Source organism: Castanea sativa, chromosome 2, assembly GCF_040712315.1.
Source record: "Castanea sativa cultivar Marrone di Chiusa Pesio chromosome 2, ASM4071231v1".
NCBI classification, from domain to species: Eukaryota; Viridiplantae; Streptophyta; class Magnoliopsida; order Fagales; family Fagaceae; genus Castanea; species Castanea sativa.
The window spans coordinates 7,655,221-7,671,788 of NC_134014.1; the positions used below are offsets into that span (position 1 = coordinate 7,655,221).

General features: G+C 42.6%; 1 protein-coding gene across 1 annotated transcript; it reads right to left on the bottom strand.

The window, feature by feature from the left end:
• Nucleotides 1-13,063: 13,063 nt before the first annotated feature.
• LOC142624826 (uncharacterized) lies at nt 13,064-13,819 on the bottom strand. Its single transcript, XM_075798569.1, has 3 exons — nt 13,608-13,819; nt 13,372-13,404; nt 13,064-13,280 (listed from the first exon to the last, which is right to left on the bottom strand). Exons 1-3 carry the CDS (start codon nt 13,817-13,819, stop codon nt 13,064-13,066), a joined length of 462 nt encoding a protein of 153 aa, XP_075654684.1.
• Nucleotides 13,820-16,568: the final 2,749 nt, after the last annotated feature.

Sequence of the window (16,568 nt, forward strand, 5' to 3'; positions counted from 1 at the left end):
AAAGAGCATTTTGAGGCATTAAGGCGCAGCTTGTACTCTCTTAACACCTGAAAGGTGTCAGCCAGGTCTCTCACGTGTGAAGGTATCGTTTTGCTCTTTACCACCATATCGTCCACATACACCTCAATAGTCTTCCCCAACTGATTTTCGAACATCCTTGTCATCATTCTTTGGTAAGTAGCCCCAACATTTTTCAAACCAAATGGCATGACCTTATAATGATAATTCCCCGTCGGAGTAATGAAGGCAGTCTTCTCTTGGTCCTCCAATGCCAAGGGAATCTGGTGATACCCCTGGAAGGCATCCAGAAAACTCATCCGAGAATGTCCAACAGTGGCATCTACCAGTTGATCAATACGCGGCATTGGAAACGAATCTTTGGGACAGGCCTTGTTCAGATCAGTAAAGTCTACACATACCCTCCACGTTCCATTCTTCTTTTTAACAACAACTGTATGGGCCAACCACTTGGGGTAGAAAACTTCTTTGATAGCCCCAGCCCTCTTGAGTTTAAACACCTCTTCCTTCACAGCCTCGGAATGTTCTCTGGAAGAGCGCCGAGGTGGCTGCCTTCTCGGAACGATAGTTGGGTTGACATTTAAATGATGACAAATGAAGCTCGGATCGACGCCTGGAGCTTCGTAAGGATCCCACGCAAAAACATCAATATTGTCCTTCAAAAATTCTAACAATTCGATCTTCTCTCGATGTGGCAAAAGTATGCCGACCTGGAAGAACCTCTCTGGATTGTCAGCTATTGGAAACTTCTCTAACTCCTCACAATGTGTCTCGTCTCCTATCACCACCCCAGATGAACCAGGAGCTGTTAACTGCTATAAGTCTTTGGTGATTAAAGCTGAAGACTCGGCTTCTGTCTGATGCAGTACTGTAGCCGATATGCACTGCCTGGCTACCGATTGGCTGCCGAGGATTTCCTCAACACATTCCCCCGAAGGGAATTTAACTTTAACATGTAAGGTAGAGGAGACGGCTCCAAACGCGTGCAGCCAAGGCCTGGCAAGGATGGCGGTATATGGAGAGTACGCGTCAACCACAATGAAATCCACCTCAACCGTTTCTGAGCCGGATTGAATGGGCAAACGGATCTGTCCCTTCGGCACAACGGCTCTCCCCTCAAAGCTTATAAGCGGTGAATCATAAGGAGTAAGATCTTCCAACCTCAACCTTAACCCCTTAAATAGATCAGGGTACATGATATCTGCACCGCTGCCCTGATCTATCATCACCCTCCTCACATCATAATTCCCTATCCTAAGCGTAACTACAAGGGCATCGTCATGGGGCTGGATAGTCCCTATTTTATCCTCCTCAGAAAATCCCAAGACGGGCAAATTGAGCTTCAACCTCTTCGGCCTACGGCCTGTATCCTCGGCCTGAGAATGAGAAACTGCCATCACCCTAGTGGGAGCCGAACCGGTCCTGCCAGGTGCAGCAAAAATAACATTAATTGTTTCTAAAGCCGGCCGAGATGAATTATTCCTCTGATTATTTGAACCGATTGATCGCCCGCCCGCTAGGTTGGCACAGCTGCTTCAGTTTTCCTTCACTGACAAGCTGCTCTAAGTGGTTCCAAAGGGTCTGACAGTTCTTAGTAGTATGGCCCACATCCCGGTGGTACTGGAAAAAGAGGTTTTGATTCCTCTTCGCAGGGTCTCCTGTCATCTTATCAGGCCATTTGAAGAAGGGTTCCTTACGAACTTTCTCCAGTAGCTGATGTACTGGTTCCCGGAATACATTGTTCACGGCCTGAGGTGCTGCCGAGGCGGACTGTCCGACGTAATCTCCTCGACTCGTTATTGTGGTATCCTCGTCCGACCCTGAAATCCCGTCTCCCGCGGGATAACCTTCTCCTTTCCCTTTCCTTGTCGGTCTTCCTCCACTCTCTTATACTCGTCAATACGGTCCACGAGGCGACGTACACTGCGAATGTTTTTTAGTCAAAGACTTTCTCGTCGTGATCGCAGGGAGGCCTACCTTAAAGGTATTAAGCGCCACCTCATCAAAGTCGCCATCTATTTCATTAAACATCTCCCAGTAACGGTCAGAGTATGCTTTCAACGTCTCCCCTTCCCTCATGGTCATGGATAACAGTGAGTCCAATGGCCGAGGTACTCTGCTACACGTAATGAACCGCGAAGCAAATGCTCTAGTAAGCTCCCCAAACGAACTTATGGACCCCGATTTAAGGCCATTGAACCACCTCATAGCGACAGGTCCCAGGCTAGAGGGGAAAACTTTACACATCAGGGGCTCGTTGTGAGAGTGCACCGCCATCCTCTGGTTAAAGTGACTCACATGCTCCACCGAATCAGTCCGACCATTATAGATGGTGAAAGTGGGTTGGGTAAACCTTTTGGGAAGCCTTCCTTTCTCAATCCTCCGCGTAAATGGAGATTTGGAGAGTTGGTGCAACGCCCTACTCATAGCATCGTTGCCTAAGCCCCTAGAATGAGGCTTCTTACGCCTGCGAGTTGGCTGGTGGTCCTCCTCACCGGAGGATGTTACACTGGTGGGAGAGCGCAACCTTGAGCTGTAGCCACCTCCCCTATCCTCCTCTGAGGAAGAATTAGATGAGGACGGTGAAAACCTACGCTTAGCACGGCGTAACCTTCTCTTCAAACGATTGATTTCCTTCTGCATGGATTTAGAACCCTCATAGTGGGTGGTGCTACCCCCCTCGTGAATATGGCTAGCGCCTGGGTATTCTGTATGGACACTTCCCTTACGGTCCCTTCGATGTTCAAGACGTTCGAAATGATCTTCCGGCTGTGATCCCTGTGACTCTGCATGGTGAGCACCTAAGCCTGCCATAGTATCCCTACCTCTTTTAGACTAGATTTCCCACAGACGGCGCCAATTGTAAGCGGACAATTGCACCTGGCCCCAAGAACAGTTACGGGCTCAAGCCCAATGAGCCTTAAACAATATGAATTTGTAGAGTGTGGGCTTGAAACCCAGGTTAGAAGTGTCTAAGGATTAAATGACAAGCCAAAAATTGCAAACACTTGAAAACAACAAGGAATATTGTAAATCAACCTGCTCGGACGTAAGCCGAGAGCTGTTCTTATATTCTCTCTTTCTCTTTTTTTCTTTTTCTTTTAGATTACAAAAAAGGGAGCCCCCCATTTCTGTTCTAGGTTGCTCCTTAAATACTCCTCTTTTTGATACTTTGTACACGTGTTGCCCCAACTCCCCCTTAGCCTAGATATTTCTTTTCTCAGTGCCTTTGAATAGTAACCAGAAGTTTCCCTTCCACTGTTCAGGTGTCACTTCCCCATTAATGCGGCCAGGGTGGTAGGTGCAGGGTCTTTAATGTGGAGGTGGCAGCCTTTATCTTTGGTATTTCTCTAACATCGGTGCTTCTAGGACATTCAAGGGTTCACCTCCTTTAACCATTAGTCTTGACCGTGTCATTCCCTAACCTTTACCATGAAGTCCCGAGTTCTCTGGTGTCCGTCCGAAGGGAAATTCACACTCGGCTGGATCCTCGGATCCTCGGCATATGGGCCGACCCGTAGTACTAACAAGTTCTAAACCCAAGAGCAGGTCGGCCTTCCTTAGCATGGCCCAAAGGCCCACATCTCCATCAGGGTCTTTTTACTCCCCACAATTTCATTAGTATTTTCATGTATAATGCAAAATTTTAATATAACTTAAGTATACAATAAAATTTAGTCAATATAGAATTAAAATTTTATAACAATGACTATCCTACAAGTGAATTAAATTAACATAGCTTCCACATTCTTTGGTAAAAAACAAAATCGATACTGAATAAAATATACTTCAAATGCTAAAAGTTGATTTAGAATACTCAAGAGATTGCATATCATTAAAGTCTAAAGATAGCTCAAAAACCCAATTATAATTTTGGGTAAACTACGTTTTTGGTCCTATCCTTTATACCATATTTTAATTTGATCTCTAACATTTCAATTATGCTGATTTGGTCCCTAATTTTTCAGTATCGTGTCAATTTAGTCCCTATCATTATCTTTTGGATGAAAATTGATGACATGTTTAATGGCCAAAAAAAATTAGCTTTCATTATTGTGAGAATAAACTAAAATTTTATTTTAGCCGTTTGTCATGTCAACAATTTTCATCTAAAATATAACGTTAGAGACTAAATTGACACAATATTGAAATATTATGGACTAAATTGAATTATGGTGTAAAAGATAGGGACCAAATATGTAGTTTATCCTATAATTTTCTTTCCACCAAGAGAGAACACCAAACTTTGCATATTACATTCGAATAAATAATAATAATAATAATAATAATAATAATAATAATAATAATAATAATAATAAAGTAAAAAGTAAAAAGTTCTTTTTTATTTAAGGGGGGGGTAAAACTGGGTTTGGTTGAGTACAGGTTAACCCTACCCAAATTGGTATTTCAACAGGTCATGTGCAGGTTGACCTATTTTTCGTTCAATTCAAGTCCAATTTTTCTAAGTTTAAGTGAAACTTATGAAATAGCATGAATTCTATTTGTCATGTCACTATTTCCAACCCACCACATAATCTTCTTAAAAACAAAAAACAAGGATATCGAAAGCTCTTCATGTAAGGACACGAATTTTAGCAGCTCAAACCCACTTAAAATAGTGAAGTTCGTACCACCCCACTAGGCCCAAACTAATAGCTATTTGTTAAAAGAGAGTGGATAAAACAAGTTGAGCTTAGTCCAAAGATTCAAACACGAAGGGAATGAACCAAAGTTAAAATTAATTATATTGATGGTTCTTTACAAGCTCGCCCGAGGACGATGTTCTTATGCTAGGATATACACAATTCTCTCTCTTTTTTTCTATCACTGTTCTTGTTCTCATCTCTTTTCCTTCCTTTTTTTGGGATCCCTTAATCTGGAAGTTCTCTTCCTTTATATTCTCCTCGGCTTCTTGCATCTTAGCCCTCCATCTACGATCCTCTATGCCCTCCTTAGGACACTTGTCTCGTTATATTTCTGTTGAAAGTGGTAGAATGAGCTGTTTAGCTGTGAATCTGCTGCTCAAGGTTCATTTCCTTATCAATGCAACTAATAAAGCTGTTACCAGTCATTGAATGCGGAGGCAGTAGGTGAGCTTTCACAAGAAACTTCTTTCAACTACCTTGACTCTCTCTCCCAATGTCATTCTCTCCACTCAGACTTCTAGGAAGTATTTTGTCTCTTCCCATCGTATCCTCAGGCGAACCCAATCCTCAAGCTTAAAGTGCTTCCATCTGAAGAACGAATGATGGTTACATCAGTTCTATTCTTCCTCAGTCTTCGAGTCCCCACAATAGCCCCCTAAAACCTTGCTATTAGCTCTGAGGTAAAAGGTAAGGTTTTAGTAGTACAACTCCAAATGATACGTGTCAAACGCATTCCCACGTCGTAATGTCTCTTCATCTATCTTCAGCACGTTCCTGACGCTTCAATATCCACGATCTCAGATTTATTGTGTCAGGCGGCTGCTTGTCCCCCACGTTCTACGGTGCGATGGTGATCCTATGGTCCTCATTTACCCTAATTTATGAGCGGGAAATTTACCGCTCATTTTTCACCCCTATATAAGGAGAGGTTGGTGTTGATTTTGCTCCATTTATTCATCTTGCCATTTTTTCGTTGAAGCAGCAGTTCGAGGAGAGGTTCTTCTATTGCTTGTAGGTGCAGTTGGATTTCTTTACTTTTATACATAGATTCTTTATTTTCCTCACTTAAATTTCCATAGGTAGATTTGCTAGGCTAGTGGGTACCCCCGAAGGAATGGCTGCCTTTAGGGCACAATATAGAATCCCTGACAGTGTTGAACTCCAACACTGTGAGTTAAGCGAATGGCTAGTCATGGACAAACCTCTTGGTTCAGTAGTGATTCTGATGATCGCCTTCATAGAAGGCGGGATGAAAATTCTCATGGATAGGGTCACTAGAGACTTCCTTATTAACTATAGGTTGTCCCTTACACAATGTTCCCCTAACTTCTTTAGGGCCCTCAGTAGCATAGATATGATAAACCGAAAAATAGGGACTAACCTCACCTGGCACGATGTGAATTGGGTGTACAATTGCCAAAAATGGAAGGATACCAATTACTATGTCAAATGTAGGGTCCCAGCTGTTAGGTTAATTTCTTGTATGCCTGAGTCAAACAAAGGCATGGACGAGGACTTCCTCATCGTCTCGGGAGACTAGCATGATGGATTGCACTGTTCCACCCAAGATGGGGAACCAGGTAGGGTTCCCACAGACCTTAGACGAGCTTAGGATTTTCATAATTATATAAAGAAAATTTTTATAAGGATTTTTACTAACCTATGATTTATGTTGTATGTTTATTGGCAGCCAAATTTCACACCACTCCGGTCAAGAGTTTAGTGAATTTTCCCGAGCTAAACCAAATCCTCAGGTCAGGAATTTTTCTTCACAAGGATGGTCAACTTCAGGCGGTGCACGTAATCCTTGGGTTTAACCCCATCTCCAAACGTTTCCAAAACCCCAAACAATTAATCAAAGCTAAGGACCCAAGGCTAGCTTTAATCGACGTAGCAATTCCAGGCTTCTTAACAAGTCCTCCTCCTTCTAGAACTCAGGACGCACAACTACCAGCCCCGTTCATAACCAAGCTACTTCACTCACAGGAGCAACCCATACCTTCGGACGACGAGGTCAAAGAGCGCACTCCCGAACCCACTCAAGAGGTTACAAATAAATACTTTGAAGTCTTCTATCAATAAAAGGATCTCGAAGACCTCCCCGGCCCCTCTCATCATCGTCTACTACCTGCCCAGGTTAGCACCAGCCAAGAAGCAGCTAACATTCCTGAAAGAATGGTGCTAGAAGAGAAAACCCCAGACTTGCGAGCGTTGCTTACCGCCCATGCTGGGGGTGCTTCCCCAGCAATTCCATTAGTACCCCAACCACCAACTCCTACCTCCACTCGTGCATCCTCTAGTTACGCCACTAACAAAAAAAAGATAAAAGGGCCAAAGGGGCAAGGGATATAATGGTGCTAAAGAGGGAGAGATCACACACCTGACGTAGCAGCCACCAGCGAAGGAGCCTCAAATGACAAGGGCTCAACATAAAAAGAGTGCCCTTCGGGGACCTCTAAAAGCTTTGAAGGGGGATAACACCCAAAGACTTCCATATGAAAGCCCTCGTTTGTGTTAAGCTCAAGGGACCCAGTCATGGATGACGCCACCCTCAGGGATCACCAGAAAGGCAGGTCGGGCATTCTCTCTAAATGCCAAAAGAAGGCTCTTCTCTTTCCTAAAGACATGCGTAAGCTTCAGTTTTTGCTAAAGCACGAGGTATTTCTATCACTTAAGAGAGACCTTGCCAAGGTACACACTCAACCTCTCACTTTTGTAAACTTATATAAAACTTGTACAGATACTCACACTTAACAATTTTGCAGTCAGTGCAAGCAGCTTTCGTGGCTGAAGAGCTAGTGGACCACGCCCTAGGCCAGACTCGTGAAGCCAAGGGTAAGCTGGAGATGGTTGAGAAGGCTCATGCTGAGTCTGAGAAAAGGCTTAAAGACACCCTCTTCCACCTTGCCGAGATGGAAAAATCTCGAAAAAAACGTTGAGTCTGCATGGCTAGTTATGAGAAACAAGTTGAGGAGTCTAAGGTCTCCTTGAAAAAGGTTGAAACTCAGTTGGCCTTGACCATTGTAAAGCCCAAGCAGCAAAAAAAATAGATGAAGGCCAAGGACACTGAGAAAGTTAAGGCAGAGAAGGCTACCTATGATGTGGGCATGACTAAAACTACCCAAAGTCTAACAGCCCAGCTTAGGGACATTGCTCGAGCCTTCTACCTCGAGGTCTGAGGTGAAGCCCTTAATGTAGCTGGAGTTAGTGCTGAATTAGAGCTACGTGCTCCTGATAAAGTATACTATCCTCCAGCTTTGTGCCTTGCTCCCGTCCTGACTCAGCCATCAACTGATCCAAGTTCTACAACCGACTCGGCCCAACCTACCACCACTTCAGCTGCTACACTCACCATTGAAAAAGAGTAAGATCAACCAACTTCTATTCCCGTGGCGGACATGGAATTGGAGGAGGTTGATGAAGTCGAGCAGTTGAAGAGGAAGAAGAAAGAGTAAGAGAAAAAGGCCTTGGCGTAATTTAGTCATAGGTCAAAAATTATAAGTTAATTTTGTATTCGGGCTTAGTTTAGCTAATGCCCTTATCTTTCTCTGACTATAATCAGAATCTCGAACTTAAATGAATATATTCAACTTTTACTTTACGTCTTTTCATTTGCCTAAGTATAATTTGTGTTCCTTCCTTTTCTAATACTACTTGAAATGCGTTGAACCATGTTTAACTTAATTTATTTCCAATACTATACCTTCCAATCTTGAATGAATCTCGAGGTAGCTACTAAATTGATACTAAATGTAATTCATGGTAATATTCAAATACTTAGACAAAATTTCAAATAGAATTGATACTTAATGTAATTCATGGTAATATTCTAATACTTAGACAAAATTTCAAATAGAATTTACCTTACCTTGGATTTATGATGTTCAAAGGTCAATCTGCTTAAGACTTGAGACCCAAGGAGTCAAACAACACTGTGATTCCATTCAACACTTAGAAACTTTTGCACAAAGGTTAATTTACCTAAGGCTTGTGACCCGAGGAGTTAAACAAGACCGAGGTTCTGTTTAACACTTAGAAACTTTTACCCAAAGGTTAATTCACCCAAGGCTTGTGACCCAAGAAGTCGAACAAGGCCAAGGTTCTATTTAACACTTAAAAAATTTTATCCCCAGGTTAATTTACCCAAGGCTTGTGACCCAAGGAGTCGAACAAGGCTCAGGTTCTGTTTAACACATAGAGACTTTTACCCCTAGGTTAATTTACCCAAGGCTTGTGACCCAAGGAGTCGAACAAGACTGAGGTTCTATTTAACGCTTAAAAACTTTTACCCAAAGATTAATTTACCCAAGGCTTGTGACCCGAGGAGTCGTACAAGGCCGAGGTTCTGTTTAACACTTAGAGACTTTTACCCCTAGGTTAATTTACCCAAGGCTTGTGACCCGAGGAGTCGAACAAGGCTGAGGATTTGTTTAACACTTAGAGACTTTTACCCCTAGGTTAATTTACCCAAGGCTTGTGACCCGAGGAGTCGAACAAGGCTGAGGATCTGTTTAACACTTAGAGACTTTTACCCCTAGGTTAATTTACCCAAGGCTTGTAACCCAAGGAGTCGAACAAGGCCGAGGTTCCGTTTAACACTTAGAGACTTTTGAATTAAAAGATTACAATATAACCTGCAGCCACAGTAATACATAAATAAGCCAAAAATGAACGAAAAGAATTTCATGTTATTAATAATAACATCATAAATTATTTACATTCCAAGGGCGTGGAATCACATTCTCGTCTAAGTCTTCCAAGTAATAAGCCCCAATGTCCGCCACTGATGTTATTCAATATGGGCCTTCCCAATTGGGACCCAACTTCCCCCAGGCTGGGTTTCTTGTTATTCCTACTACCTTTCTCAGAACTAAGTCCCCCAGGGTTAGTGGCCTCAACTTCACTCCTTTTTCATACCCTTGCTTAAGTCTTTGCTGGTAATGCACCATATTCACCATAGTCACTTCTCTTCTTTCCTCAACAAGGTCCAAGCTGGTTGAGAGCAAGCAATTATTCTTCTCGACCTTGAATTGATCAGTTCTTAAGGTCGAGAATCCTAATTCAATAGGGATTACTACTTCAGCTCCATAAGTCATCGAAAAATGAGTTTCTCCAGTTGATCTTCGAAGTGTAGTGCGATAAGTCCATAATACGTGGGGCAATTCATCCACCTACCTTCCTTTTGCATCATCTAGTCTTTTCTTCAATCTAGACACTACGGCCTTATTTGTAGCCCCGGCCTGTCCATCCCCTTGCGGATAGGCAGGAGTAGAATATATATTCCTAATTCCTAATTCTCCACGGTACCTTTGAAATGCCTTACTATCAAATTGAAGTCCATTGTCCAAGATCAACATGTGTGGGACCCCAAACCTGGTGATGATGCTTCTCCATATAAATCTTTTAGCATCCACGTCCTTGATATTGGAAAGAGGTTTAGCCTCCACCCACTTAGTGAAACAATTTGTCCCAACGAGTAGCCATCTTCGATTTTCTAGGCTCAAGGAAATGGCCCCACTATGTCCAGGCCCCACTATGTCCAAGCCCCATTGAGCAAACGGCCAAGGACTGGAAAGTGGGTTCAGAGCTCTTCCCGATTGATGAATATTTGGGGCATACCTCTAGCACTAGTCTCACTTCTTAACATAATCCTAAGAAGTTTTCTGCATGCTCGGCCTTCAGTATCCTTGGGTAAAGGCTCTATGGGCCAAAGACCTCCCATCTGTATGACTCCCACAAATACCCTCGTGCAACTCCTCTAATAAGGGCTCCACTGGCTCTAGATGCACACATAGTACATACAGTCCCGAATAAGAACGTTTGTACAACTTCTGCTTTTCAGATAACCAGTAACGTGGGGATTTCCTACGTATCTTCTCTACCTCACCCCTATCCTCGGGTAACAATCCTTGCCTTAAGAATGTAATCAAGGGGTCCATCCAACTTGACCCAACCTAGATACTATGTACCCAGAACAAGGACTTCTTCAGAAGGCTGGGATTGGCCATATCTTCAAAAATTACGACTCAAGGTAGATTTGACCCCAAAGAGGTTGCCAGCATAGCTAAAGAGTTTGCATGGGAGTTCTGCCCTCTCAGCATTTGCTTTAAAGTAAAACACTTGAAGCGGGTTAGAGCTTGTCTGACCTTAATAAGGTATCCCTGCATACATTCATCTCTGGCTTCAAACTCACCGTTGACTTGTCCTACAACCAATCACAAATTTGAATATACCTCTATGACTTCTCCCCCTAGCTTGTTAACCATAGTCATTCCATCCAACAAAGTTTCATACTCAACTTCATTGTTCGTAGCTAGAAAACCCAAACATAATGATTTTTCCATCACTAGCTTCTCGTGGGTTATCAACACAATTCCCACTCCTGATCCTTTTCGGTTAGCTGCTCCATGCCTGTACATCTTCTAGGTGGCAACAACAGAATCTGAAACCATCAAAGCATTTATTATCCCTTTCCCATCATTTTCCCTACTCTCTATAAACTCTGCCACAAAATTTGCTAAGACTTGTCCCTTTATGGCAGTACGAGGCATATACCTAACGTCATAGGCACCCAGCATGGTTCCCCATTTAGCGATCCTACCCATGTAATCTGATTTTATTAGGAATGCTTGTAAAGGGAGCTAGTTGAGCACCACCACAGTATGTGCTTAAAAATAATGTGGAAGCTTCCTCGTGGCATGTACAATGGCCAACACCACCTTTTCCAAGGGTAAATAACGTGTCTCAGTTTCATGTAAGGATTTACTAACATAGTAAATGGGTCGTTGTGTTCCATTCTCATTCCTGACTAGAACCAGACTAACTACATAATCCATGACTGCCAGGTATGCATATAATACATCTTCCTTCACGGGCCTAGAAAAGACAGGGGGGTGTGACAGATACTTTTTAAGCTCCTCAAAGGCCAACACACACTTCTTGGTCCATTGAAAGTCTTTCCATTTATGGGGAAGCTAGAAAAATGGACGACACCTATCTGCTGAGTGAGAGATAAATCTATTCAAAGTTGCTGCCATCCCCATCAACTTCTGTACCTCCTTAGGATTCCGAGAAGGATGTTAATTGTTAATGGCTTTAAACTGATCGGGATTGACTTCAATTCCTCGATGCGTGATCTTGTAGACGAGGAATTTCCTAAGCTAACCCTGAAAGAACATTTAGATGCATTTAAGCGTAGTCTAAGTTCCCATGATACTAAAAACATCTCCCCCAGGTCTGCCAAATGCCCCACAATTTGTTAACTTTTTATCACCATGTCATCAATATATGCCTCCACATTCCTCCCAATTTGTGCCTCAAACATTCACGTTACCATTCTTTGATATGTGGATTCTGCACTTTTAAGGCTAAAGGGTATCACCCGATAATGATAATCACCAGTGGGAGTTCGGAAAGTAGCCTTCTCCTGGTCGGGTAATGCTAAAGGTATCTAATGATACCCATGGAAAGCATCAAAGAAACTCATCCTAGGATGTCCAACTGTTGCATCCACCAACTGGTTAATTCGAGGAACGGGGAAAGGATCCTTCGGGCACACTTTATTCAAATCCATGAAATCCATACACATACGCCATTTCCCCTTTTTCTTCTTCACTACCACAGTGTTGGCTAGCCACTCCTCGGGATAAAAGATTTCCTTTATTGCCCCTAACTGCTTAAGTTTATTAACTTCAACCCTTACTACCTCAGCATGTTCTTTTGACGAACGCCGAGATGGTTGCCTTCGTGGTACCGTGAATTCACATTCAACTGGTGACATAGAAACTCTTGATCAATCTCGGGTACGTCATAAGTACTCCAGGCAAACACATCAATATTATCTTCCAACAACTTCACCAACATTGTTTTCTCCAAGGGTGGCAACTAAGACCCCACTTGAAAGTATTTCTCCTCATCCTGACCAATCAAAACCCTTTCCACTTCCTCAGACAACACCCATTGTGACTCAATCCCAAGTCCACCTTCAGGACCTTTTAATTGCTATGAGCTTCTTTCCCCTTCCACCACGGCTTGATCCACGGGATGTCATGTAATGACTGCCACCAGACATTGTCTAGTCATTGCTTTACTTCCCACTGATTCTCCTACTCTTCCCAGCGTGGGATACTTAACTTTCAAATGCAAAGTTGATGATACTGCCCCCATAGTATGAAGCCATGGTCTAGCCATGATAGCTGTGTAAAGGGAATAGGCTTCAACTACAATGAAATTAACTTTCACATCTTTGTCTCCATCCTACACAGGTAACCTTATCATCCCGCGGGGGATTACTAATCTCCCATCAAAGCCCATTAGTGGTGAATCGTACCTTTCCAAGTCCTCGGGTTTAAGATTTAACCCTTTAGACAATCCGGGTACATAATCTCCACTCCACCCCCTTAGTCTACTAGGACCCTTTTTACATCATACCCACCGATCCGAATGGCTACCACCAAGGCATCATCGTCTGGTGTGAATGTTCCCTCCTTATCTTTATCTAAGAAACCCAAGGTGGGCATAGCCACCACTTTGGCCTTTTTGAGAGCATGACTCTTGTTTTCCAAGTCAAGGCCCGAAACCACATACATAACCCCTGAGTAGGTCCTAGCATAGCCTCTAGGCTTAGCAAAAATGACATTAATTGTGCCCAGGGCTGGCCGAGGAGCACCATCCCTCTAATACCCAACTTCACGTTGCCCAAACTGACCTGCAGGCTGTTGCAAGAATTGCCTCAGCTTCCCTACTCGCACCAATTAACCCAAATGATCATGCAAAGTCCTGAAATCTTCTGTTATGTATCCTTTTTCCTGATGATAATGGCAGTAAAGGCTCTAGTTTCTCTTGGACGAGCCCCCACCCATTTTATTGGGCCATTTGAAATACGGTTCATTTTTTTATCTTTTCTAGTATATGATAAATTGGCTCCTTAAACAACGAACTAACCACTTGAGCACCCACTGAGGGTGTCTGGTTGGGAAAATCTCTCCTTGGACAGTTATTGTGATATCCTCCTCCCCGAGGATCCCTCCTCCCCAAGGATCCCTCCTCTCAGGAAAAGCTTTCGCCCTACCCTTTCCTTGAGTCTGATCTTCCTCTACTCGTTTGTAATTATCAATGGGATCCATAAGATAACGCATACAATGAGCATGTTTCATTGTTAGTGACTTCCTCAACTTATGCTCCGTTGGAAGCCCTACTTTAAAAGTTCTTATTGCCACATCCTTAAAATCCCCATCTATTTCGTTGAACGTTTCCCATTATCTGTCCGAATAGGTCTTAAGAATCTCCCCTTCCCTCAAGGCCATAGACAACAAGGAGTCTAAGGGCTTGGGAACCTTGCTGCATATCACAAATCTAGCACCAAACGCCCTTGTCAACTCTTCAAAGGATCTTATTGAACCTTCCTCTAAGGATCTTATTGAACCTTCCTCTAAAGCATCAAACCAGCGCATAGCCACAAGCCCGAGGCTAGAAGGGAATACCTTGCACATGAAAGCTTCATTACCAGTATGAACTACCATCTTCTGATTGAAGTGGCTCACGTGCTCTACTGGATCAGACCTTCTATTGTAGATGGTAAACGTTGGTTGTGAAAAACAATGGGGAAGTCTAGCCTTATTAATCCTCCTAAAGAAAGGTGACTTCGAAATTTGACGAAGTGCCTTACTCATTACGTCACTCCCCATGCCATGATGAGATGACACCTACCCACGCTTGGACTTGCCCTTCTCTAGTTTATCCAAGCGAGAAGATGCTGAGAAAGGCTCACTGGATGGGGTTCTTGACCTATGGCGATATGAACAATCCTTACTCTCCCCTGATCAATCAGTTGATAAGGGTGATGAATTTCTTCTATCATGCTCCCTTCACCGCAACTTCTTACGCAAGTTATCTATCTCAAGCTTCAATTTCCGTGTCTCCTGTTCGTGCGAAACATGGCTCCCAGTCCTTGAGTGACTCATTTTAGTATGGTTTTCAACGAATTGGTTAGCGAATTGGTTTTCCCTAGGTCAACGAATTGGTTTTCCAGTCCGCGTCTCCTTCACTCTAGGTCAACGAATTGGTTTTCCCTCTGCGAACCAACAAACTCCTCTCTATTCGGCTCCAGGTTAGCCATAGCTTGCCAAAACAAACCCAAAACAAAACCTTGTTTCTCACAAACGAAGCCAATTGTAAGGACACAAAATTGAATGGCCCAAACCCACTTAGAATAGTGAAGTTCGTAACACTCCACTAGGCCCAAACTAATAGATATTTACTAAGAGAGAGTGGATAAAACAAGTTGAGTTTAGTTTGAAGATTCAAACACAAAGGGAATGAGCCGAAGTTAAAATTAAGTATATTGATGGTTCTTTACAAGCTTGCCCGGGAACAATGTTTTTATGCTAAGATATACACTGTTCCCTCTCTTTCATTCTATCACTATTCTTGTTCTCATATTTTTTCCTTCCTTTATTCCGAATCCCTTCATCTGGAAGGTCTCTTCCTTTATATACTCCTCAGCTTCTTGCATCCTAACCCTCCATTTGTGATCCTCTAGGCCTTCCTTAGGACACTTATCCCATTAGATTTCTGTTGAAAGCAATAGAATGAGCTGTTTAACTATGAATCTACTATTCGTGGGTCATTTCCTCATCAATACAGGTAATAAAGTTGTTGCAGTCATTTAATGTGGAGGCGATAGGTGAGCTTTCACAAGAAACTTCTTTCAACTACCTTGATTCTCTCTCCCAATGCCATTCTCTCAACTCAGACTTCTAGAAAGTATTTTGTCTCTTCCCATCCTATCCTCGGGCGAATACACTCCTCGAGCTTAAAGTGCTTCCATCTGAAGAACAAATGATAGTTACAGCGGTTCTATTCTTCCTTAATCCTTGGGTCCCCACACTTCAAATACATAACCATTCACTTGGATAATTTCATAAGCATTTATATTTTAAGCATTTTTTTTCTTTTTGTTTTTTTAGGATAAGTCTATAGTTGAGGAGGAGGGATTTCTTTTTCTTTTTTATAATTCAGTAACTATTATAATGGAGTTGAGGGAACCTGAACGGTGGCCATTTATTTATTTATATGAAAAACGCTAGAGAGGACTAATTAAGCTACAAAAATTCTTAGCATTTATCTATTAGAATGTACTAATGACATTTTCACTCATAAATAGTAAATAGTAAAAATTTGTGGCGGCACAAGTGACGAAAACGCGAAGCACCCTTTTGGTACGAAGCTGTATTCCATTCCATGATCATAAAAGAAAATGAAATCTGAGCTAAAATGTGGTTTCCAACTTTGAATAATGTCTAGTTACTTTGAACCTCCTTACATGAGTTGATTCCCAAAAACCAAAAAGATTGTAGACTGTAGACAGAGTAGCTAAAACCTCGGTAGAAAAAGGACCTTGACCACCCCACTCTCCTAATCACGAACTAGATATTGGCCAATTTGGCAAAATAATTTTTTTTTCGTGGAAATGTTAATGATGTCCTAAGTCATTGTTTTAATAACTATTTTTAAATAAATGATAAGGTAATTATTATTATTTTTTTATATTTCTGCTAAGAGTAATTATTGAGTATTTCAGAAGTACTATAAATAGGGTTGTTCATGGGTCGGTCCGGGTTAGGTTTGTGTCCAACCCGGAACCGACCCGCCGGAATCGGGTGGCAAAAAAATGCACCCGTCGCCGACCACCAGAGTGAACGGATCGGGTAGTTCAAACCATCAGATGGCGGCGGACGGGTCGGTCAGGGTCGAAAATCCAGAAAATGACAAAAACCAGCGTGAAAAAGGCGAAAATCCAACATAAAAACGATGAAAATCTGGCCAAAATCTTTGAGGTTTCTCCAGATTCGGCCTAATCTAGGCCATTTTCTGCAAGATCTTAGCTAGATCCGGTGAAATCTC

Bases quoted from the DNA above. Each gene is read 5' to 3' on its own strand.
- LOC142624826 (XM_075798569.1), bottom strand. From the start codon at position 13,819: ATGAAACATGCTCATTGTATGCGTTATCTTATGGATCCCATTGATAAT. The intron at 13,405-13,607 runs GTTAGTTCGTTG...TGGTGCGAGTAG, and splicing joins CCTCAGTGGGTGCTCAAGTG to GGAAGCTGAGGCAATTCTTG. The intron at 13,281-13,371 runs GTCAGTTTGGGC...TGCTAAGCCTAG, and splicing joins ATTCTTGCAACAGCCTGCAG to AGGCTATGCTAGGACCTACT.